At 38.1% G+C, this 24288-nt stretch overlaps 2 protein-coding genes across 8 annotated transcripts; one reads left to right on the top strand and one right to left on the bottom strand.

Annotated features, from left to right (window-relative positions):
• The first annotated feature begins 586 nt into the window (after positions 1–586).
• Positions 587–10335, top strand: LOC116770648 (ninjurin-A). 3 transcript variants are annotated; one of them, XM_032662205.2, is made up of 7 exons: positions 587–998; positions 6004–6100; positions 6252–6362; positions 7490–7612; positions 8254–8321; positions 8590–8766; positions 9028–10335. In XM_032662205.2, the coding sequence occupies exons 1-7, from the start codon at positions 810–812 to the stop codon at positions 9238–9240; spliced, it is 978 nt and encodes a 325-aa protein (XP_032518096.2). In that variant the 5' UTR covers positions 587–809; the 3' UTR covers positions 9241–10335. The 3 variants fall into 3 exon arrangements, with proteins under 3 accessions (XP_032518096.2, XP_032518097.2, XP_032518098.2); XM_032662206.2 differs by having other exon boundaries at positions 588–998; positions 7490–7564; XM_032662207.2 differs by lacking the exon at positions 587–998 and adding an exon at positions 4120–4532.
• A 1548-nt stretch (positions 10336–11883) lies between these two features.
• On the bottom strand, positions 11884–24145 carry LOC116770949 (eukaryotic translation initiation factor 5). Of its 5 annotated transcripts, none has more exons than XM_032662591.2 (12): positions 23730–24144; positions 23502–23626; positions 17032–17137; positions 16788–16894; positions 16427–16649; positions 16100–16217; positions 15830–16016; positions 15087–15182; positions 14582–14717; positions 14026–14185; positions 13390–13777; positions 11884–12650 (listed from the first exon to the last, which is right to left on the bottom strand). In XM_032662591.2, exons 5-12 carry the CDS (start codon positions 16581–16583, stop codon positions 12537–12539), a joined length of 1356 nt encoding a protein of 451 aa, XP_032518482.1. In that variant the 5' UTR covers positions 16584–16649; positions 16788–16894; positions 17032–17137; positions 23502–23626; positions 23730–24144; the 3' UTR covers positions 11884–12536. The 5 variants fall into 5 exon arrangements, with proteins under 5 accessions (XP_032518482.1, XP_032518483.1, XP_032518481.1 ...); XM_032662592.2 differs by having other exon boundaries at positions 16788–16909; positions 23820–24144; XM_032662590.2 differs by having other exon boundaries at positions 23820–24144.
• Between the last annotated feature and the right edge of the window lie 143 nt (positions 24146–24288).

Below are 24288 nucleotides of genomic sequence, written 5' to 3'. Positions count from 1 at the left end.
TATTCCGAAACGTCACAGGTTTTCCCGCGGTGTCAGGTGTGTGTGTAGAGTGTACGACATCAGACATGCCAACTGTATAACAATAATAATTAAATATGGTTCACTAAAAACTCACTTACCTTCATTTTACAGTTAGTTAGTCATATCGTGTATAAACAAGGTAAAAAGACTTCTACAAACAATGCATTATTAGTTGTGTATGTATTCTAGACATTTTACATATATTTAATTTTAGAAATAGAACTAAGTAGAAGGCTTTTAAATAAAAATTATATTTCCGAATGTACTATCACATTTTTAGATGACAAATAACAAGATCAACCGACAGACATTTTCATCTCGCCTGCCCGTGATCACGGTTGCCGTGAAGTAACCGATACGTCAGGAGTATGCAGTTTAAAATAATAAAAATACGTAGTGCATCCGAAAATATTAGTTTTATAGAAATGAATAATCGTGAAAATCTTAGATATTGTTAGAAGGCTTTTATTTAACTAGACTGGTTTGTTATTTGTTTGTGGTAGATGTAAGCGCGTGACATTCAAAATATAGTGGGTCGGTCTGTGTACGTCTGCGTGTCGTGTCGGGTCGGCTTCGTGTCGTTACAGTCCGCGCCAACTCCGGTATTTTTAGAGATCAAGTCATTAAGTCCGTAGAACATAAACCAGTCAGTATCGGCATACCCATGACGCGAACCGCACGTGTTGCAAAATAAATAATACTTCTCGTTTATATAATATAAGAACGAAAAGAATAAAGTCACTTGTCACTTCAACTTGACGTGTAAATAGAAGGACTGTGTTGTTATAATGTCGACCGAAATTAATATGGTCAGTGACGGTTCATCTCCTAAGGATTCGCACAAGGATTTTAAGGCTATAGATCTGAATGATGTAGAGATGGTGTTTGGGACTCCCGCCTCGCCCCGAGGGCAGGCAGGGCATGTGAAGCCAGATGTACATCTTATAGCCAATGAAAAACATCACGACAAGGAAGCTGTAAGCTCGTTTTCATTAACCAATACTGACACACAAATAACTTTTCATTTATAACAGCTCCTTTATCCTTATAAGCGATCCGGACACGACTATTCAGAAATGTGCGTACGTTTCTATCTTCAGAAACCTCGTACCTTTGCATGTTTTGTATCAAACTAATCAAGAATTATTGTAAAAAAAAATATATATATAATTAAATCAATACAATTGACAAACTTAAATTTTTTCCAACCAACACTGTCAGAGTGGTGATTGAATAACAATAAATTTATTAATATAAATAAACAATAATGAGATAACATAAATTAAATCTATTATAATGCAAAATAAAATAAACATTATGATTAACCCCAAACTGACCTACAAACATTCATAATGAACCTATTTTCTTTGAGTACATTTGGTACACTTTAACTTCTTGCACTCAGTGTACGAGTGATACTGATTACAGACAAATAATAAAACTATATTTTATTACTGTTATTTAAATATATTTTATATATACATACTTCCTATGCCATAGCTATGGAATTTTAGTTTCACGGAACAACGTTTTTTATGCTAAAGTTGTCAAAAAAAAAATATATTTGGATAGCGCTTTGATTGATAAGACACCATTAAAATTAAATAACGTAATTAATATACTAACTAACAGTCAGTGAAGACACCGTTTCTTTTATTTTAATTTTTTAATGATCTAAATAACATTGTCCTGTTGGCTTCGTATCACAATTTATAGGTGAATAAATTTATCGTAGTGACGTTAATTTTTAAAGTATTGAAAACTACATTTGTAAATACAATTTGTTATAATGATTTAAATCATTGTAATAAGTATTCGTATTTAAGTTTATCGTGTAATTATTTTAATTCAGTCCGTGCAACTATCCGATCTCTTTAATTCTCGAGAAAGTCGCCATTACTATTCATAATTTTTTCATCATTTAATGGCAGAATGTGTTCGAGAAACTGCGTGTAGATTAGGAATGTTGATATTTATGCATTGTGAAAAAAAATCTGGTTTATTTCAACTTTATTGACAAAACGAGACAGAAGATGGAGTAATTTAAAATTATTACCAAATACATATATGAACGTAAAGACATTTTTTACAAAATTGAGATTTCGTGAATAGTTTCAACAAAGTGGTAAAGAAAAGAGAACAATTAATGACTGTTTCTTCAGAATCGAACGGTCCTAACAAATATTAAGTTTATTCTTAACGGTGGACCTCACTGAAGAACTGAAAAGAAGCTTGTTCCTAAATTACAGGAAAACTTGTAACGCAAATAACAATCATACCATGATATTATTTTAGATACAATTGATAAAAAAAACTATTGCGTTATTAAATAGTTCCCCGTCTCGTCCTTACGCATGAATACCATTTTAATGATAAAATACGGGTAAAATTAAAACAAAAACTTGCTGCAAACAAACTGTCAGAACATTTATATTATTTAAGGATTACAATACTATCTGTTATTATTAGATGTATGACAATTTATATGTTAAATATTTTTGTCCGTCATCCCGGTACATTTTGGGTTATCATTGTGACTGTGTCATTTTCCTGTCAGTGAATCCCCACTTGACAACTGTCGTGGCCTTTATTAATATCGACGGACCCACAGAGACAAATATAAGAATTTGCATTGACCATACCAATATATAACAAAAGGCGATCGATTTTTCGATCGTATTTTGCAATAGGTTTGATCAAAGACTATATTTTTCCGACAGTTGTATAATAAAAATGTTTTCCTAACAAATCTAAAAATCGGTTTAATATGAGAACGTCATCATATATAAATGATTCAGCTATCAGTCAAAATATTATTATGATGCTTGTGAATGCTAAAACACACGTACACATTTCGGAAAATCTGTGTACATTATTTAAACAAATTTTTGCAGGTAATTTCCGTTCTTAAATTATTTAAGGGAGTTCTGAGATAGTTTGCGATAAAGGAAAAGATGTTGTATCCTATTTTTTTTTCAAATGATTCCAGAAAATTCTGTTTTATATATTTTGGCAATGAGGCTGTAATGTTAACACGTCGAGCGTCATCTCGGGTCATCAACCTGTCTCGCCCACGCACCTGATTGCCGAATTCTGACATTGAACTTAGTGCGTTGTACATTACTTGGAAGTGTGAACAATTATTATGAAATAGGTTTAATAAGATTTAGAAGTTTCTGCTTGTGATGAAAATTCCTTTCATTTATTAGCTTTGCATCCCGGCTCCGCCCGTCTAAATAGCCACATATTTGCTGTATTTTAAAACTTATCAACTAATTTTAATATAGATAATATGATATTGATTCGGTATTGCGTTTAGTGTAACAAATAAATTCAAAGTATGTTTAACAGAACCTACATATATGGCGCAACACATCACAGATAATATCTTATGTTGCTCTACGATTAACTAATTGAAAGTCCCAGTAAAACCCACCGGGAAAAACAGAGATTAATAGAAGAATATATATGTCTTGGTGTTATGTCAATAAACTTAAGAAATCAGATTGAAGACATGCCAATATATACTTTAAGTTTATTTGTATCTACCGTGGACCCTCGTAGTTAGCTCTATAGTTAATTAATGCGTTAGGAACCTAGCAAACTTACCAACTTTTACAATTATATCTTTAAAAACTAAGATACATGACACAATGAAGTTGGTCTGAGTTTATTCCTCTAACAGACCGAAAGTTTGTGAAATTTAAAATTATTTTCAAATCGTTCAAACAATGTGTTTGTAGGAAATGAGCTTATATGAAGTACTGAAAGGAAAAATTCCTTGAATTCAAATACTTGACTTGCCAAACGGTATGCTCAACAAGTACATAAGATGTTCTTAGAAACTATACAGATGTGAATGTTGGCAAGGAAGGAGTGTTAGTTTAGTAATAATTAGCGCTATTTTCAACTCATCTCTGGTGATTAATGTACGCATAATTTATTCATGAATAACTTTTATCAAAGAGTTTGGGTAATCACCTCAACAATTCCTCTTCTTTAATAACTGACTAGTTTTAGTAGATATAAATTAATAACATTGGTATTTTTTTTTATCTCGTATTTGTAGGCTTCAATTATGTATGTACGATTCGTTTCTGTTTAACGTATTTAAAGCCTTAAACACTCATTTACAATCAAGGTCTCAGAGCGAGTACATTCAATTCCAATAGTGATTCGTCATTTCAAACTCTTTCATGACATAAGAGGACATTGTTTAGATCAAATGAAGTCAGTGAACAGTGAACAGTGATGTACGAGCAAGTGCTTAACTATTATTATTTGTTTGTTTCATTTAATACGTTGTTTTAGTGTATTAGATTTACGGTATTTGGGCTAATTGCTTTACTCTAAAAGTAGGTACAAAGATTTGACCGTGACCCTAAACCTTATTAAAGTACTTGAGCGACTGCAAACTACAAATGTATCAGTTGACATCTAAACGTCTGTCTGTGTAGTGCAATAACTTAGAAAATATGTTACGGAGAGATTTCTTTGCTGAATTTTATACAGTAAGTAAATATATAGAGAGTTATTATTATTGTAATTCATTTAATGATAGCTGGCGTTATGTAGCATAGTGTCCAGTATATTGTGTACATAGTACGATTAATGTTAATTGATGGTTCTTTAACGGAAAAGAGCAATTATGAGTAATGAAACCTGAATGCATCACGCTGTGCAGTCCCGGAGGTCATAAAAAATGATAGTCTCGTGTTGTAAGTATGTTTGTAGGTTATCTGGGCTGCCCCATTTGACGACTCCCACGCCATTGGGAATCACCCAGTGTATATATATAAGTATATATTCTAAACGTTGTAAACATTTAAAGCTCTTACTGTCATTGAAGTCACAGACTAGGGTTGAACTTGAGGTGATAGTTCATTTATATAGTAAATTAGACGAGAAGAAAGACTGAAGAACGATATATTTTGTAAATAATTTGTCTTCAACCATTTTCGTTAAGTTTCTAACATTATCAAACATTAAAAAAGAAAATTATCAACATTGGCTGAATGCTGATTAACGAACCAGATAACTTACACAGATTATAAAATGTTTTTGTTCTGTCTGACTCACTTTAAATTCCATAAGGAAAAACCTCGCGACATTGTGCGTTTACAGAAATTAGATGCTAAACTAATTGCATATGAGATAAACGAGCATGTTTTATTATCAACGATCTCGTTCCCGCGGACAAAATTATTAAGAGGATCATACACTCATTGAGAGAATTATGTTACTCTAATACTAAATACGGAGCGATTGCAATTTTTTCAACAAGTAACTGTGGCAACACTATAATGAGAGTAGATTGGTGCATGTAAAACTGTTAACTTTTCATTCGTAGGTTGACGATAAAAACTTGGGGTAAGCATAGATGTGGCTTGTATGAAGAGATTATTTTATGTCTATATAAATAACGCTCAGTGCCTTTAACGACTAAACAGGTTTAATTATATAGGAAGGCAATAGGATTGATTTAAAAACATATTTGTTATAGATATTCCAAGGATTTAATAATTATATGTTATAATACGTATATTCCTTTGGGAACCACGTTGGAATTATTTAGTCCTATAATTTTTCTTTCACCACGTCATAACACGAAGAACTGTTTTTATGTATTTTACTATTATTAGTAGATTCTTAACAATCGTGACAATTTCATTATATTCTGATCGGTGTCCATGGCAACACTACAAATAAAAAGTAATAAGAAATAAGAAGAGTGAGCGAAGGTGACTTTAGTAAACACAACTTAGGAGTGTATTCAAAAGATAAAAGAGTTTTTTTTTCTTAAAATTTTATAACAGCCCTCATGAAACACCTTAATGATTTCTTAAATTGCTCATTTCGGTTATTTTATTGTCAAAAGTGGAATAAAGAACTAATTTACTCAATATTCTATCAATAATAACATAAAATGATTTAAGTAAATGTCTATGAAACTTGTGTAAACTATTCCCGGTTCTGTTTCAGAACGGTCATCCTCACAAGAATGAAGATAAGACTGAACAGCCGTCTCTTCAGCCTCTCCTGGAACCAGACAAGGAAAAGCCAAAGCCGCCTCTCGCTGGTAAAATTATAGATTATCTGAACTACTTTATGTGCGTGACCATTTCCTAAAAAAATGATTCTTAACAAAATTTTATTAAAAGAAAACTAATATTTAAATAATGAAGATCTCTTCACAACCATAACCCAACTTACTATTAACTCGTTGCCAGGACCAGAGATCGATGATTTGGATGAACGCCCAGTAGATGCCACTCCTTACCCTGGCATTGACGATGGATTGCTGGAAAATGGTGACAAGAATCCATACGACCCTCATGTAGGTGAGTAACGGTTGCGATGTTTAAGAAATATTAGTTAATTCAATACATCTCACCCGTCAAGGATTGCATCGTGTTAACAAAACATAATAAATTTATAGATGAAGATTAAAATTAAGATCATTTATATTAATAATCAAGAACTAGAATAACGTGGTAAAGATCTTAAGACTTCTCTCAATAGCCGTTAAGGAAAAACTTAAATGAATTAAAGTAATAAAAATGTAAATGATAGGTTAGGTATATACAAATCGGTTAAAAGTAGCCTACATAATCGGTCTAGTTGCTAGTGATTTTAAAAAGAACAAACGGACAAAAATAATTAAAAAAAAAGTTGTAGGCTGGTGTAGGTATCGTATAAGTTTTCATATAAATTTATTGAAGAGCTATTAATTTGATATTACAAACAGGCACTTGAATTCTATTTATTGTGATTAAATATGAATGTTAGGAGAGACTAAAGATACTTTCGATTTTCATTTTCAATCCCCTCACCTCTGGGGAGTCGCACGACAGATTAATCAAAGTAATGAACATATTAATTGTCACCGATAATAATGAATATGTTATAAAACAATTTATTGAAAAACACATTGTATTGTCGTCGTATATTTTAGCGGTTCACTCAACCAACGTGTAGATAAGTTTTTATCGACCGTAGGATGTGGTCTGGAGTGTGGACGGCTGTTCTTGAATAATATTTTACAATGACAACAACACAAATATAACTTGGTTCGACGATAACTAAAAGTCGTCTATTAAACTGACGGATAAAATATCCAAGGAATTTCATGTTACATGTTATGGTACTATAAGATCTAAGTCTGGTCTTGGAACTTTCAAATAAACTTAAAATCGTCATATAGATAATATTTAAAACGTATACGCTTTTCTTGAATGTCTGAAGTGTTGTAGTTGATGCCTCCTGTTTCGCAAGGATACTTATGAAAAGCAGAGGAATCTAAAGTCATACGAGTAGGTATACTTTATAATTACAAATAATGTAACGTAATTGACAAAGCGAACGAAAGGTTTGTATATGTGTGTGTATCAACAGATGTGACTCATTCTGGTTCATGACAATAAACTTTTAATTTTTCTGAAGTCCTAATAAATGCTATATTTGGCAGGCGTGGACACGGACGCGGAGACACACCACTCTCACGAGACGCATCCGACCCGAGATGACGGAGTCGCCACGGACGGTAAATGGCCCTGGCCGCCTGCCGACGAGGCGGATTATCCATACGGTGGTTGGTCGATGCACTTACTCTGACAAAATTCTCTACATCTTCCTTCCAAACATTCAACATTCAACAAATTCGGTCTGAATTGGTCTAGAGGCAGGCTTCTTTATTAAACTTTTAATTAGTCCTTTAATATTTTATTTGAAGTAAATTAATTTAATAGAACAAGGAAACTGTCTTAAGCAGAATCAACTTTGCATGACCAGCCACAAAAATTATGTTAATTTCGTATGACCTTGGAAATAATTCAAGTTCATTTGAATATTTTATCAAATTAATTCATTTATAAGCAAGAAGGTAGTCTCTGGTGGACGGTCATTGTCATTTGGTTTTTATCTAACGTCAATGCATGCATGTGAATGTCTCGCACTGTGTGGAAGAAAACTTAGCGGGAAATAACTCGATTCTTATTATAGAATATGCACTTGTTAATAATCAGTCAACAACCTCGCATGTTTAACTAATTATGGTTTAGAGATGGCACCAGTTTCATTATTGTTGTGTTCACGCCGTCCGGGACCTGCTCGTATATAGCGGCCAATACTTTTTGTTCCATATGTAACTGACATTCTTTGAATATTTTAGTATAATTTGTTTCATTATATTTTGTTTGAGCTTAATTGAATATGAAAGTGTTCTTTTTCCAGATGGATTCAATGGACTGAGCCCGAGATTTGGTATCGATGATAGACCCGGCTCTCCCATGATACCCGGGGTAAGAACAAGGGATAAGTTTTAAGTTTTAGTTAAAATGTCTGAACAGCAACATAATATTTACCACTTACTTACGGTTGAATTATACAAGTTGGTCCTGTGAAATTTTGCACTGTGGAATGTTGACATTCGTATCTCATACAATAATAGAGTACATTTATTTGGTAACTCTCCGAAACGACTCAGATTTTTAAAGAAAGTTTCGCAAGCCTGAGAAAATGTAATATGAAGTTTGAGGTATCTAATGTAATAACAATCTGTAAACCCAGACCTCCATCCCGGACGTGAACACGTACCAACAGAAGAAGAACCTGGCTCAGGGCATGATGGACCTGGCCTTGCTGTCTGCCAACGCCAACCAGCTGAGGTACGTCCTCGAGTCGGCCAGCACGCACCCCTACTACTACCCCAGTCTAGTGTTCATATCTCTCAGTATAGTCCTGCAGGTGAGTCCTGACCAAAAGTATTATTGGGACATACAAAATCATGAGGGACAGGGAATTATCGTTTTTAATAAAAAAAATCTCGCTTTTTGAAATTAATCTCAACTCCAACTTTATTAGAAACAAACATAAGCAAATTTAGATCATTAGAATTTAAAGGAGTAAATGTAGAGATAAAGTAATCGGCTTCAACAAGCGAGTTACGCCTGCTTGTACACTACAGGCACACCTCAAAGCAGTTAGTTATGAGTTGGTTTGGTTCAGATCGCGGTGGGCGTGGGTCTCATCATGAACAGCCGGTACAACGTCAAAGACGAGAAGGACATCTGCAAGGCGGACAAGATCAACAACATGACGGTGCTGGGCGTGTTCCTGGTGACGATCGTGAACGTCTTCATAACCTCGTTTAGTGTCGCTTCACCGACTGCGGTCATCGGGGTCGGGACTCAAGTGACCGCTATACAACAAAGTGGGTGATGAGGAATATGGACGCATAGACCGAGGAGTGTTTGAAAATAACTAAAAGGAAGCCAAGTACACTTTAAAGATATGTACTGTTCAAGTCTATACGTGTTACATGAATGATTCAGTTTGCTGCTGTCAATGTTTTGATTGTTGAATCTCTACAAGTATTTAACGTTCTCCGATTCTGTTTGTGATGCGACGTCTTTGTCGCAGACTTCTTATATTAAACAGGCACTGTTTTAAGAGTTTTTAGCCATAATTCCTTCCGTGTGAAGGTATGTTTAAGCTACCTAGTACTAAGATGTTTAAATAGTATGCGAATGAGACCAAAGGTTGGTTGTAACGAGGCGAGTCCGATGAATCCACCAGTTTCTTCCCTCCTGGCTGATAGTGTAGATGATGATGTAGAAAAAACATATTTATTAGATTTCATAAACTCGTATTATAAGTAAAATTAAAAAATATATATTTAAGAGAGTAACTAACCAATGTAGGTGGTGCTAAATGTTTATATAACGGGTTTTTCATATCTGTACATACGATAAATAACAAGTGTGATTAATTCTAAAGCTCAAAAAAATGTATACGAGTCAAGGTTACTCAAGTCTCTAGACATCCGTAGAACTAAAATATCAAAACTGTTCACGACCTTTCCCGTCTGTTAATTATAATGTTAATAGTACTTATAATAGTTAATTTATTTTCAAAGTCAATCGATATTGTATAAAAGATTTACGTACTTATTATTGTAAATAATGTTTTTTATATATTTAAAGAGCAAAACACGCCTAAGTTTTTTCACTGTATTTTATGATGTCCACAAGTTTATCGCCACACTGAGTGAGAGCGATTTTAGTTATTCCTTTAGATATGAAATTGCTCAACATATATGTACATACCGTATACTGTATGGATCTCGGAAAAATTTTTATAGTCGCCCAAAATAACATTATATTTATTCAACAAGGTTCACGACTGCTTATTGTTGCTAGTTAAGTTATCGAGACGATGTCTCGAAGCATTTATTCTGTAGGTTAACGAACCCAACTGTTTAGAATCTCTACGAATCTCACGTTGTACATTATAATAAATATTTGTATATAAAGACTTCTTAGTTTTATTTTTGACTGTTATAGAATATAATCTTTGGGTCTTATCATGCACAAAAATACTTCTTACAGCTCGTGAACGTGAAAAGATTTCCCATCAAATAATTTCAAACTAACTCCTACGCGTAATAATGTCAGATTTCATACGCCACGCCTTTTTATTATAACATTTTACCCGAAGCGACCCTTAAGTTTCTTGACAGCAGCTACGCAGCAGCAGCACAAGTTAGCTAACAGCTGTTCAAGAATGTCTTGTATGTTATTTTTTAGTGACATCGATATTTATTTCTGCAAAGTGAATTGCTCATCGCCCTGAACAGCAACCGTGATCACGCGAGTTTCTACCAACCGAGATTCCTTTGTGGCCACACCAGAGCTTAACATACCTACAGGCACCATAATCTGCGTTCATCCAACGCGATGCGATTAAATTAAGAAATCGTTGGCTGTTGATGACTAACGACATGATCAAGGTTCTTGTGGAGTACGCGAACCGTCAGGTAAAATATAATACATCGCAGAGTTTGTTAGTAAAACCAGTTCCATTTAACTTTCACGTCACAGGACCTTATTTAGCTCAGCGCAAGCTTTATACTGATCATATTGAACTGACCAAGTGTCATTAGTGAATAGTACTCACACACGCTAGCTCGGGTACGGTGAAGTTGGGGAACAATTAAAATTTTACGACAGACCTTGGAGGCTAGAGGAACATCATCTTTACAGGAAATTCAGATGATTTCAAATCATTATACCAACCTTCTGGATTGTTCTATTGAAGTTAAAAATAGTAATAATCGCAGCCCCATGTACACCACAGCGACATAGTTTTTGAAGACCTAGGTCCACAATCAAAGACATTAAAATACTCTTTACTGTATGCTATTGTTACAAGTGGCGCCCTCCGTACTAATTATAATCCCTATTTTTTTAAGACTGATAATACTGGACCATTTTTATTTTGTAATGGCAACATTTAAGTGTCAACCTGTATTTGAAAACTATGAATACTGGCTTCAGCCATTTTGTAAAACATTACTGGAAGTGACGCCGACCTGACACTATCTTGAACCCTAGTGTATAAAATTTATCACTGTCCCTTCCAGTCGGTCTGCCTCCCTGGACTCTAACCCGGTCCATAAACAGCTGTTGTATCTGGTCATGTACCACATGTATGTACTAGTGCTCAGATTTTAAACGTTCAAACACAATCAACATGTTGCTCCTTATCAGCACCGCTTCACATATTTCCCTCATAATTCTAGTACAAAATGTGGTGACTTAATGCGGTCTGATAAGATAGCACAAAGCAAAAGGGGTTTGTGTGCCAGAGTATAGTTTGTGACGGCCGACCTTGTCTATACGAGGGAGCGCGAAGGCTGTGATTTTTATGCACAATACTGAAGTTAAATAAATATCATTTGACCAGAGGCAGGTTCTCGTTTACGCGTTGCTCAAGGTGGAATCGATAGCGTCAGGAGCGGCCCGCCGCCCGCCTCGGAGCGGGATCCTTGATGTGTCAGGGTGATCAATGAAACGCCGCGAGTAGAATCCAAGTGTGTTAATATAAAACAAATCTAATAAAGTCATCGCCGGGCGGAAGTTTCCGTGTTCCACCAGCCGACAGCCGGGAGCGGACATCTCTCTTCGACCCGTCGGCCGCATCGTGTAGTCGGTTGCTGTTCGCGCGTGCTGCGGTCGCTCCACGGAACGCGCTACTTCGGTGTTTGCGGGCAGTTCATTCGTCGGATGCAGCTCGGGTCGAGTCCCGTGCTTTGGTCCGCGGCGGTTCTCGGCGAGCCACAGCAAACTCCACTCAGAGTGAATAGCGGCCAAGTGGTTTAAAAAATATAGAAAAAAATCTGTATATAGGATAGGAACAAATATTAGCGGTGATTTAAAGAGTCTAGAGTCGAAGCGGGTGGTTCTCTATGGCTAACGCTATGGGTACATGTTTATATTAATATTTTCTACATATTTTTTGCACAGCATCACATCCGGTCCGCCGACTGCGTTCATTGGTTTTTCTTCACAGTACATCGGTTGGAGGTCGGAGGGCTACCGAAGATATCAGCCTCGGAACTGTTCGGAATATTTAGTTGATAAGTCTCCGAGGATGGTCATATGAGCTTCGGTAGCAGCGACTGCTGGTGAGGGGTGGTGAGGGGTGGTGGGTGGCGGCGGTGGTGGGTCGGGTGTCTATATGGCGTCTATGTCGACGTCGATGTCGTCTTCCTCGGGCTTCTGTCGCGGAGCAGAGGGCGCCACCACCGCCTTGATGGGGGTCGCCTTAGCGCGGTCGTCATACTGGATCTAGAAAACAAATCTATTGAGTTTCCTTGCAAATAAAAATATATGACAGTGAATTTAAAAACTATCTTTTATTAGGACCACACTAGCCCACTACTATACGACACTAGAATATTAATTCTATTTTCTAAGGACCCCGACAAGTAGCCAGCGATACAACATAGTATACATCAGGTCACAGTGACTACATCCCCCTAAACCGTGTGTGCCCATCGTTCCTTACATCAATATCAATACAAATTTTAAAAGTTTTTGTATTTACTCGTGTGTACATTAACGATATTCGTTGAAAATGTCGGGAAGACATGAGCCGTTTGAGAGCTTTAACGAAAACGCTGCCTAAGTCATTGAGATATAGCAAAACAATATATGGTGGAATTGTGTATCTTATATAGATCTACAGAAAAGTCCGCGGTGGCATATGTCTATACCTTAAGGATAACATACTATATCCAAATTACAACTGTAAAAATTTTCATTCCTAAAGCGTTTATTGGAAAGCTATTTACATAAATACGGTATTAAGTCTTATCAAAATAAATTACTTCATTTTCAAGCCTACATTAGTCTCTGTAAATTATTTTTTAAATTCTTTAATTCGGGCGTACCATTTGAAAGTTATCATAATATAAGTTTAATAATTCTCTTAATTAAAAAGTCTATTTTATATTTTTTGTAAAGAGCCCAAGCACAGTCGGGGCTGGTACCAAGTGTATGTATAACAATAACACTCGTGCGATACCTCAATGTCCTCCTCCTGCGAGCTGGAGTCCTCCTCGTCGGCCTGCTGCAGCCAGTCAATGAAGGGTTGCGCACGCCTCACCACGTCGGCCACGGTCTCCCGCGGCGCGTATTTCTTGGAGGGCTTCGCGGCCCACTCCAGTATGGTCTTCTCCTCGACCACGTCCAGGTCGTACAGCAGCTTCAGCACGGCGGGCACCCGCTGCAGCAGGGCGGGGCTGGTGTGGGCCAGGGCGGTGAGCGCGTGGAGCGCCGCCCTCGGAGCCTTGGCGTCGGCGCGCGCCAGGCGTATCAGCAGCATGCGGTGCTTCTTCACGTCCGCCGCCAGCGTGTTGGCGCCCACCAGCACCTCGAAAGCGACCAGCAATGCCTTCGACTTCACGTCCAGCCTGTTGCGACAAAAATTTATGTGTTCAGAAATAATTTTACAGTCTGCAAAAAAAGTAGAGATTTACAATCAGCTTATTTACAATCAGCTTATCAGCTTACATACACCGGGGCTGTTGTATGACTTCATACAAAATAATACTGTCATGTAGTGATTTTGCGGAAACTACAAAATTTCGGAATAAATGAAGTCCACTCGTCACTCAAACGTCAAACCCGTCTCCGGGAAAGTGTCAATGAAACCCGTTACCTCTCCACCTCGTGCAGGATGTCGCTGATGGCCCGCGTGCCCTCCACGTCTCCGGCGTCAGCTCGCTGTTTGAGGAACGCGTAGAACAGATCCATCCTCTGCTTCTCGTTTTTCTCGCTGTCCTCCGATAACGTCATGCTCTTGGCGCCTTCGGTCAGATCTGAAGGTATGAAGTTCAGTGTGTAAGCGTCGATCATAATAGAGGCGATTTCATTTTTTACATTATAATACACACATCTACAAAAAAAATCGTTACAAAGCATCGAATACTTTTTAAGCAATACTTAAATATAACAGACACGGAGTGGCGGCAACAGTTAAGTTGCGAAGCATGAAACAAATCGATTTTTAAAACAATTAAGGAGTATTTTTCAGTATCACAACACAATCATGCAACTGTTATTATTTGATCCTCAGCAAGTAACGGATAAAGTCAATCATCAGCCGTGTCACAAGCGATATTCACTCGTGATGCCATCTCCATACGAGTCATTTTTGTCCGTCAAGCTGCAGCACTCCGCATCAAGTAGCGTGTCAGCTGTATCTATCTCCCCACCTTGCATCCTGGCCCTCACAGCCTCCTCGCTGACGTCCACGGTCCAGTTCCCGTCGTCGTCGTCGTCCTCGGCCTTCTTCTTTTCCTTCTTGCTCTTCGGTTGAGGAGCTGTGGGCGTGACGGGAGCTTCTCCCTCCTGAAAGTTTATTGTCATATTAATAATGATATATTTCGTTATCGATTTCAAACAAGCCTGGGCTGACACTACTATTAACACCTATTAAGACCCGTGCGAGCACACCATTAAATAAAACAATTTTTTAGGTCAAGCGTGGCATCTGTCTTCCTCTGGGCCGATTTTAGGTATATACATTTGGAGGTACAGCATATACAATTGGTGTACTGGGAGTTAGGTGAATACATCGATGTCGGAAAAGACAGGCTTTCATTTACAACAAAACCATACCTCACCAAATTAGTCTAGCCACGTGGCGCGAGCGTGCGTGTGTGTGTGTGTATTCGTGTGTGTGGATAGTTCAGACGTTAATTCCTCATATATACATACGTTCTTAGCGTCGTGCTGTTCCCCGTCGTGGTTCCCGTTAGCCGGCCCGCTCCTCTTGGATCTCTTGCCGCGATTGCCCTCCGTCAGAGACGAACCCTGATGCACACACAAACCACATTACACCACACATAGTACCACAGCGACGAGTATTCAAGTGTAGCGCTCGAACTTATACGAGTAGGAATTACATTTCTTCCCCTTTACAATTTACCAGTTATTGCCAGTTACGTAAAATACAATTGTCACACGCTTTCAAATGTATAATATTACTAAAGAGAAGGAAAGGAGCGAGACGTGAAAGAAGTTGTATAAATAAATTTGTTACTTTGTAGATAACATTTTTAGGAGACTGATCACATCACAAACCGAAACGTAGCCTTATAAACAGCGAGGTGAGGAGGATAGACGTCGTGCGCGGGAGCCGGCACGGAACAAGGGAAAGCTTTGACTTAGTGGGGATAAGGTTGCGCATGTACACTTGGTGCAACAAAAAGTGCTCACTTTTGACGCTTGTCAATAACAAACACTCGTAGCAGTAACTAAATAAAATGGATCCAATTTAAGTGGTCTCAAGTGTACTCGGCAGCGAACATCCCCTCCCGCACACGGACTTGTCCCGCTTCTTACCTATGACGCCTGCAGATCGTATGCTGCGCTTCGTTCGTCTCTGCCAAGTTTCGTGAGGTCTACTGTACTACTTTACAGTACTTGGTCTCAAGTATTGTCTCATTGTGTGTATGTACCTGCATGGCCGGATCGGCGGCGGGCGGGTTCTTGAGGATGAAGGTGTTCAGCTTGTGGTTGAAGTCCAGGGTGCCGTGGTAGCCGCACGCCTTGCAGCCCTGGGAGATGGTGTTCCGCTTGGTGGACACGATCAGCTCCGTCTCAGGGTTGTCACACTCCGGGCACAGCACGAACTTGCGGATGAAGCTGGAACACACACCAACAAATGTTACAAGCAACTTGTGAAGTGTATCGTCTCGAGTCTAGAGTGTTCATGTCCGCCGCCCCACCCGTCCAGCAGATCCTGTAGCTTGGCGGAGTCGTGGCTGCCGTTCACTATGAAGCGCTCGTTTTTGAAGTCGAACTGAGTCTGGGCGCCCAGCTCGCAGCCGAAGTACTTGGTCGGATCTGGAATGGAAACGGCGGTAGTGACGTTAACACGGCAGTCGGCACCTCGAGGGATGAGACCGAGACGGTTCGGTCGAGACTGTACCGTACAGAGGGCAACAGTTGTGCACAAATCGATTTCGATAATAATAAGCTTTTGTACAGAGAAATTATTGGGATTATTATGTATGCATTCCCCTACAGACTGCAGGTCGTGAGTGTATACTAACAGGTCGCCGGTCTGCCGAGCGCCTTGGCCACCTCGGGCATGTTGACGATGACCGTCTTGATGCCGTTCCCCTTCCCCTCGACCTTGGCGCAGATGCGCGGCATCTTGTACCGGTAGAAGGCGTCCGCGACGTTGCGGTTCACGTTCACCGACCCCATTATGCTGCGCTTATTTATAATAACTAACTAATTATAACGGGGTTGCCTCTTTTTCTGACACTCGTTCTGGAACAAAAGGGGGGTGCTTTAATAAAAGATACGAGGATATGGATCGACGGTCCAATTTGACCATCCATAGGCGGGGAGTCTGTGGGAGGTTGCCTGGCGCCGTTGTGGTATGGCGGTGGTGGTGACGTCACTCACCAGCAGGCCGCCGGTCGCCAGCTAGTGCGGCATGCGGCCGCGCTCGCGCCAGTCACGTCTGCCGCAGCAGCAGCTTCCGATGTCTGCTGCTGCACAACTTCGATCTTCTGCAACCGAACGATCTGTGTCGACGTTTATACGAAAACGCACAAGTACAGAAAAATCGACACTGCCGCTAGCTGTACGCTGAGCGACTCGTTATGGTAAGCTTCATCTGTCCGCATGTATCTGGTGGGCCACTAACCTGCGGGTGGTATTGTTCGGTGTGTGAAGCGTCATGCACGCTCGTCTACAGTCAGCACCCCTCGCCGCCACGCACCGACCACTCTCCTCGCACTGTACTGATGTCTCTGGAACGAGCACATGGACTATTAGCAAACATACATCTACTAACATGTCCTCGGATACCGCATATGAAAGTACGCTTGGACGGGATACGAATAAAGAAATTAATTCAGCCTAAAATGAAACTAGTATTTTTCGGATGAACTACGCGTGATTTATTTTTGTAAGAAACTACATACTCCCGACGTCTCGGTTACTTTTCAGCAACCGTGATCACGGGCAGACGAGATTAATTCAGCCTGTTTTGCTTCGCTTCTGAATTATAAATACGTAAAATATTTAGGCGTACATAATGCACTTATGTGTTCAGTACAGTCTACACAGTGTAGACTGTAGACTAACAGAAGTGATATGACGACATCAATAACACGTAAAACGTAACGGTTATTTGAGTTAAGAGAAATGTACACCGTAACAGTTATCGCCGTTTGCTGAGGATATACTTTCGATAGTCCTAATCGTTTTATCAAATGTATTCATATTCTTAAAAATAAAATAAACATACGATATCCATCGCTGGCGACGTCAAGCTCTCACGAATAAATATTGCAATTCCATATGGGTCGCAATCTACATTATAACGATAATGGAACCTAAATTTATATATTTAAATAGTATTTCTTGTATATCATTGCTCTAGTCATTTAAAAAACTCGTGTAGAATAACAACGATAAACTCAAGATAACAGAACTTATGCTAGTGTCATTACCGAAATGGTTCGAGTTCCCAAGGCCGCTACGACTCGTGTCGTAAACAACAACCCGTGTAGAGCGAGACGTAAACTATAACCTTCGCGGCAGCCTACTCCCGAAACCCCCATCGGCCAGTTTTAATTTGCCATACTGAGATTGCATTTCTTCGCACACACACTAACAGTAGCGTAGAGCCGCGACGTCCTTGGGCCGCAAGCTCGCCATTGGTCGTGAAACTAGATTTTTCACTCACACATCGGCAGACGTGTCATAAAATTGTTACATACTTTCGACTGCCGCGTTTCGTACATTAAGAGATTTATAGTTTCCTCATCTTTATCGGCGACGCAGACATTGTACTCCGCTATGGGATATTTATACGAACACATAGAGCACACAACTGTTTGCACAACAATCTACACGCTTGGTGTGAAAATCGATTATTTCAGAAATAAAACCGGCCACGACATTTCGTGGAAGTCAAGTCGTACGAAAATATTATGCTGATTCTAGAGGCGAAACGTTATTCCTCGGATTTTAGTCCGACTCCGAAAGATCTCTCGTTTTACAAAGATGAAGGGAATGTAGGAGTCTGGGAGACGGGTCGAGTACCAATTGAGACGCCATTTCCAACACGTAATAGACACTATACTTGATGTGAGAGTAAAAAAATTATAAACTGAAGTAAGAACATGTGAGACGGGTCCATAGGCAGTCACCACGACAACTATACTCAGTAACGTGAAAAACGGAAGCATTATACGATAACCTCTCGTGTGATAACCAATTAGTTAACACTTAGTCCATGATGTGTTTGATAGAAAACATCATACAAGATCATATAGGGACATGCCAATTCACACTATTTGATACACGTAAATCGCAATAAACTGGGTTAGAATACTATCTTAATGGTTTATTGATGTAACCTGCCGTTCACATTTCATGACCTGTCTCAATGTGAACCGGAGACCAGCCGGTATCAGAAATCATTCTGTTTGTAAACAGTGCTCGGTAGATGGTAGGTAGTCAATTTCTATGCACGGCGCAGGGCTTTTTAAAAATAGATTTTATTTAAATATGATGGTTATTTCATTAGAGAACCAATTACTTAGACTGCCTCTTACAGACTGAGCTCAATACTTAAACAATATTTAATTATAACTTTTATGCAACCCGAGAGAGTCTTCTTAGTACAACTATGCTTGTTTATGCCAATTATTAGAAAGACGGCCAACGGTAAAGGTATCGTATATAATTCTTTGGAATATGCTCCTGGGAATGGCTGTGGGCGCCGGGTCAGCGGTATGACGGACGTAACCAGGTGGAGACCTGCGACATGTGTAACGAGAGTGCGCCGGCCGGAACAGCCCGCCGCTGTTTATCCGGTTACAATGCCATTGTTTGGTAATGGACATACATACACACACAATCGTTACAATTAAACTCAACATACGAGACAATGATTTGTGTTCTGTAACTACGTATTTTGTTACAAATCAGTACCGTATAAATTCAACTTAACTTTATAACAACTTATTAAACTACTTGTCGTAGTGGGTAATCTAAACCACATATCGATGGACAAATTTCAATAAAATAATTTGTATTACAAAGCGCTTGTGTCTCCAAATATAAATACTGTTATGATATTTAATCCATCGATACAGACGAACCTATCTTTGGAGGTTAAAAGTTAATCAGGTTTCTAATAAATTGAGATGTAATCTTATGCTTGATTACATCAAACGTCCCTATCAGCCGGGGTTGGTCTCATTTGAGTGTAAAGTCAATTCAACCGTTCGCCGGCTCACAGTGGTGAACCATATCAACCCGGTCCAGACGCGCTGAGACTCCGGATCGATCGATACACGTGGGAGTGATCCAGTGGAAATGACGCGTGCATTCAATAAATAAATTACAAGTATCATCAATGTGCAACTGATAAATGTAATAGTTTTTACGTTAACTACGTAACATAAACGAGTTTCCAATTTATTAACATGACGCGTACACATTACATAGTGATAGTGTAACGTCTTCACAGAGCCAAGTTTATACAGTCGTCATTACACTTACAGTTTACATCGCTAATATTATAATAGCCTACTTGTGTTGTTCACCGTACAGGTCAACCTCACAGCTCAAGGTTGAATTCGTTTGTCGCATGCAAATCGCCGGTGACGTCACACCGATAACTCCAGAACTATTATTTTCGGGTAGACGTGAAATATCGACAGTCGGTGATATTTTTCGTTTTTGCATTTCGTGTCAGCGGATGTGATGTATTGATTTACGAGCGACGACCAATTGCAAAGCATTTCCTTTGATCCACACATAACATCCGGCAGGCGTGGAAATACATAAACAAAGTAACAACAACGAAACAATCGCTTCGTATCTGACCGTCGGATTCCACCTTCATCACTCGACAACTGACCGCATAGAAAAAGTAGCTTTGTCTTTGTGTTGTATAAAATATTATCTAACGACGTTCGCGACGAGGCTGGATCGTTTGCACCCTTCATGACGCAAACGTATTCCCTAAATGTATCACCGATGCAAATATAACATATATTTTGACCGCCACGAGTCAGGCGTACGTCTAGTATGTATGAGGTGTCACGTTACAACACGTGAGGCTACGTATAAGACAATTTACGTCATATATATCGTACAAGGAAATTTTTATATATGAACATTACATCGATCAAGACCGTATTCCGCATTGAGAAACGGGTGGAGGCTTTGTAGGTGGGCTGGGTGGTGAGGGTCGGACGGGGTCGGAGGGGGTCCGAGGGGGCTACTGTAAGGGGAGAGGGTTGTCAGAGGGCTCATGCGCCGTGCTATTGATTAGAAACACCGCACCTACCGAGCATTCGACGATTAAAATTAAAACAGCTATATAATATGTTCTAGGGCGAACCGGATGAAATGAAACCGGATATATACTCGCATGAAAAATATATTCAAACTGTATTAAATATTATAATTATATGTCCGTAACGTTAGTCTGTTGTCTGTAACGACGGGATGGAGATTAAAGAGATGTTCCCACAGAGGTCACCCAGATAAGAAGCGTTCAGTTCGGACGGGACAAGGGCTCGGGCCGGTCATTCAACTTGCCAATTTCAAATTACAAATGCATCGTAACAGTCGGTTACATACCAGCGGTGAAAGTTTTCACGGATACAATTATATTTTTTTCTTATGGCTTTGTAACTATAATAACTAACAAGTATAGTTAACATCGTACAGCTTCCAAAACATACCTTCGGCACAATTTATACTAATGGTTAAACGGCATACAACCATTACACTATGAACACAAAAATATAAGAACATCAACGAAAACTACACTAAACAGCCGCGAGTAGAGCCGAGTGAAGACGTTATCGAGATAAACTCATCCTCACGACCACGACAGTAGTTAGTACAGTACATTTTTTTATCAAGCAATCTTATACTACTTCCTGACTTGAGGTAAAAAGTAGCTGCATTATGTATTTCGAAAGGCAATTTTTTTTTAATAAAATATAAAAACGAACGAAAGCAGGCTTGAAAAAATTAAATTACTAAACAAAGCCGTAACATTAAGAAAATTCTACCGAGAAACTAATATTATAAGATATTAATAGTTATTCTGACAAAAATTAATTGCATAAATCAGGTTACATCTACTGTGATTCATTACTATCACCCGCATCGCAGGAAGCTTGCTGCTGTGTGTCTCACACATTTTCAGCCCTGGACGGATCTAATCAATCATTTTCCTCAATCCATATCATATATAACATCTTTATATTTTTTCCGTCATCGCTCAAACCAGCGAGACGGCTCAGAGTGCGTCGACCCGCGTGACATAACTCGCACTGCGGCCTTTACCTGCTAATGATACTTTCACCGAAATTAAATATTACGCAGACAAACCGACAGACGACGACGATCTCGATGACGACACTACGTTAATAGCAACTTAAATGAAGCGATCATTACAAATCTCATACACCGAGCATAGGTATTTTAAAATTTTATGTATAGACCGAGTGATATAAATCGGAAAATTCCTCGGAATCTAATTGTTATCCCAACCATGTAGCGGGCGAGGGAGCGACGCACGCAAACAATGACAAAAGCAAATAGTCACCTAGTATCACATTCAGCAAGAGATAAATTTGATGCGAGACAAACAAGCAAATTATGTTATATTATATTGAGAAATGGTCCAGAGCTCAGAGGAGCAGGTTGGCCTGTGACCAGCTTGTACAAAAAACTATCTAAAACAGTGTTAAATCACAATCAGATACAAAAATACTGTTCATTTAAAATAATAGTAATGATTTCATAGAACTTGCACAAACTGTATTATGCCCGACCACGCTTAGACCTCATTTGAATGGCTCAAAAGTGCTAATTATATTGAAAAACAAAAAAATATACTTTTAAGTAATACCTCTATAAAATTTATTGTGCCAATAGCAACACAATAACCCTGTAGCCAATGCATTAGTAAGAAACAGTTCAATTATTATGTTAAAAGGATATTATTTTTAATTTAACAGGATTCTTAGAATTTGTTTTAGAGTATAGACTCATGCTGGTCGACCCATGAGGAATAGTTTTTCTATGATGTCGTCAGACAGATATACCTAAAGTTTTGAATTTTCCCCACAACATGACTAATAAATGTGAGATCCCAACGACAAACCATAATCATAATTTGTATATTTCCGATGTAAGACTTACAAGTAACGCAACAACATCTTATATATTGAGTAATGAACATGCAACCATGTGCATTACATATCAGAACCAACATCATTCGGCTCCGGAAACATTGTAATCAAATTTACCAAATCATTCGCTAACTGTTGTGGTTAGTTTTGCGACTAATTGTTTAAAAATAAGCAACATACAATACAAGTCATTACAAAATGTTCTCAATATAACATAAATTATTAAATCCCTAATAAAGTATGTAATTATTTTTTTTATATATAAATTTCGTAGCAAATCTAAGTTCTTAACCATTATGAAGCATTTAAATGGGTCAATGTAAGGAATTTGAATTAAATTATAAGTAGTTAGCATCAAAATGGCACATCCAAACAGTTTGAATAGTCTTTTTTATTGTGCTTTTTCTTATCTGTGCAATTAATTACTATTAAAAAGGTGAATTAGTCTAAACTGATAATATATTGTGTAATAACTTGTCAAGGCGTTGCTTTCCAAAAATATGATGAATATATTATCACAACAGACATTTGGAAATTTAAATCCATTCACTAATCACTAATAGCAAAGAAAAATTTGTGAACTACCAAATATTTTTTGTATAAAATCTCTATAGATTTTTAAAATTATTTAACATATTATCTAAACTCACCCACAGTAGCGTTAAATGAGCAAAAGTTATCTAATTGGAAATTGATAAGGAAGTTATAATTAAGTAATGGTTGAAAGTTTAAAATTATTTGTCATTTTGTAGAATAACCTCATTTTCATGTTAATAGTGAGTTCAATCATTTTGTTTATTATAATGAATTTTCATATATAAAGTTCAGACAGATGATATTGATTTGTAAAGATAACCTAAGAGGTATAATTTTTCGACCGTAGAATGCGTCAATATGTTTTAACGTTTCGTGTAAATCGATGTAAATGTATCATAGTTACCTGTATATCTTGCTAAAGTCATATAAAATGGTAGCGCCCCACTGGACGAGAGCTCACAGATGGGATGAATTGTTGATCCTTCCTCCTAGCTGGCACTGATAACCACGCGAGCCCGGCACACCAACCTGCACCAACCAAATATTACCTTCACTCATACTATTCACTTTAACATTAAATCTCAAGAAAATCTAACTACATATTTAATTTCATAAACCGAAACGTACGCACCAGCTGGCGAAAACGTGGTATCTACTCGCTAGTACCTATCTACCTATATAAGTAAATATGAACTGAAGATATCCGATATTATGTGTATACCTTCCCCCTATGACGACGCGTTGCGACTCTTCAATCCACGCAGCTCAGTTATATAAAAAAATGTAATACTATTCCACAACAACGTTAATCATGAAAGAACATAAAATAAATAGTATTTTACTAAACGCAATCACGAAATCGTGTTTAAAAATGACGACTGAAAATAAATGAAAATGTACACTTTCTTATGTTTCTGGAACCGACTTCACACCGGAAGCGAATGTTTTTTAAATCTTGTAACAATGGGATTAAACATTACATGTTTTAGAAAAAACAATTTATAATCGAAGAAATATTGCATTTCTAAATATTTTGAATGCAGAAGATTTACGAAAATTTTATAGTTTCTAAGAATAATATGTTGACTAAAAATAAATAATAAAATTTAAAAATCGGAAGTATCTAGTCTTGTCTATGGTTCAAGATTGACAACCTCTTGAAGTCCAAAGACAAGTAACTTTGGAATAAA

The sequence above is a fragment of the Danaus plexippus genome, chromosome 7 (genome assembly GCF_018135715.1).
Source record: "Danaus plexippus chromosome 7, MEX_DaPlex, whole genome shotgun sequence".
Classification (NCBI taxonomy): Eukaryota; Metazoa; Arthropoda; class Insecta; order Lepidoptera; family Nymphalidae; genus Danaus; species Danaus plexippus.
The sequence above is the reverse complement of the archived record's forward strand: the minus strand, read 5'-3'. Positions and strand labels throughout refer to the sequence as shown.

Coding starts and splice junctions, on each gene's coding strand:
- LOC116770648 (XM_032662205.2), top strand. CDS start 810: ATGTCGACCGAAATTAATATGGTCAGTGACGGTTCATCTCCTAAGGAT. Junction 6,101..6,251: donor GCCAAAGCCGCCTCTCGCTG/GTAAAATTATAG, acceptor ACTCGTTGCCAG/GACCAGAGATCGATGATTTG. Junction 6,363..7,489: donor TCCATACGACCCTCATGTAG/GTGAGTAACGGT, acceptor TATATTTGGCAG/GCGTGGACACGGACGCGGAG.
- LOC116770949 (XM_032662594.2), bottom strand. CDS start 16,583: ATGGGGTCGGTGAACGTGAACCGCAACGTCGCGGACGCCTTCTACCGG. Junction 16,017..16,099: donor CTACAGGATCTGCTGGACGG/GTGGGGCGGCGG, acceptor TGTGTGTTCCAG/CTTCATCCGCAAGTTCGTGC. Junction 14,718..15,086: donor AACAGCACGACGCTAAGAAC/GTATGTATATAT, acceptor ATAAACTTTCAG/GAGGGAGAAGCTCCCGTCAC.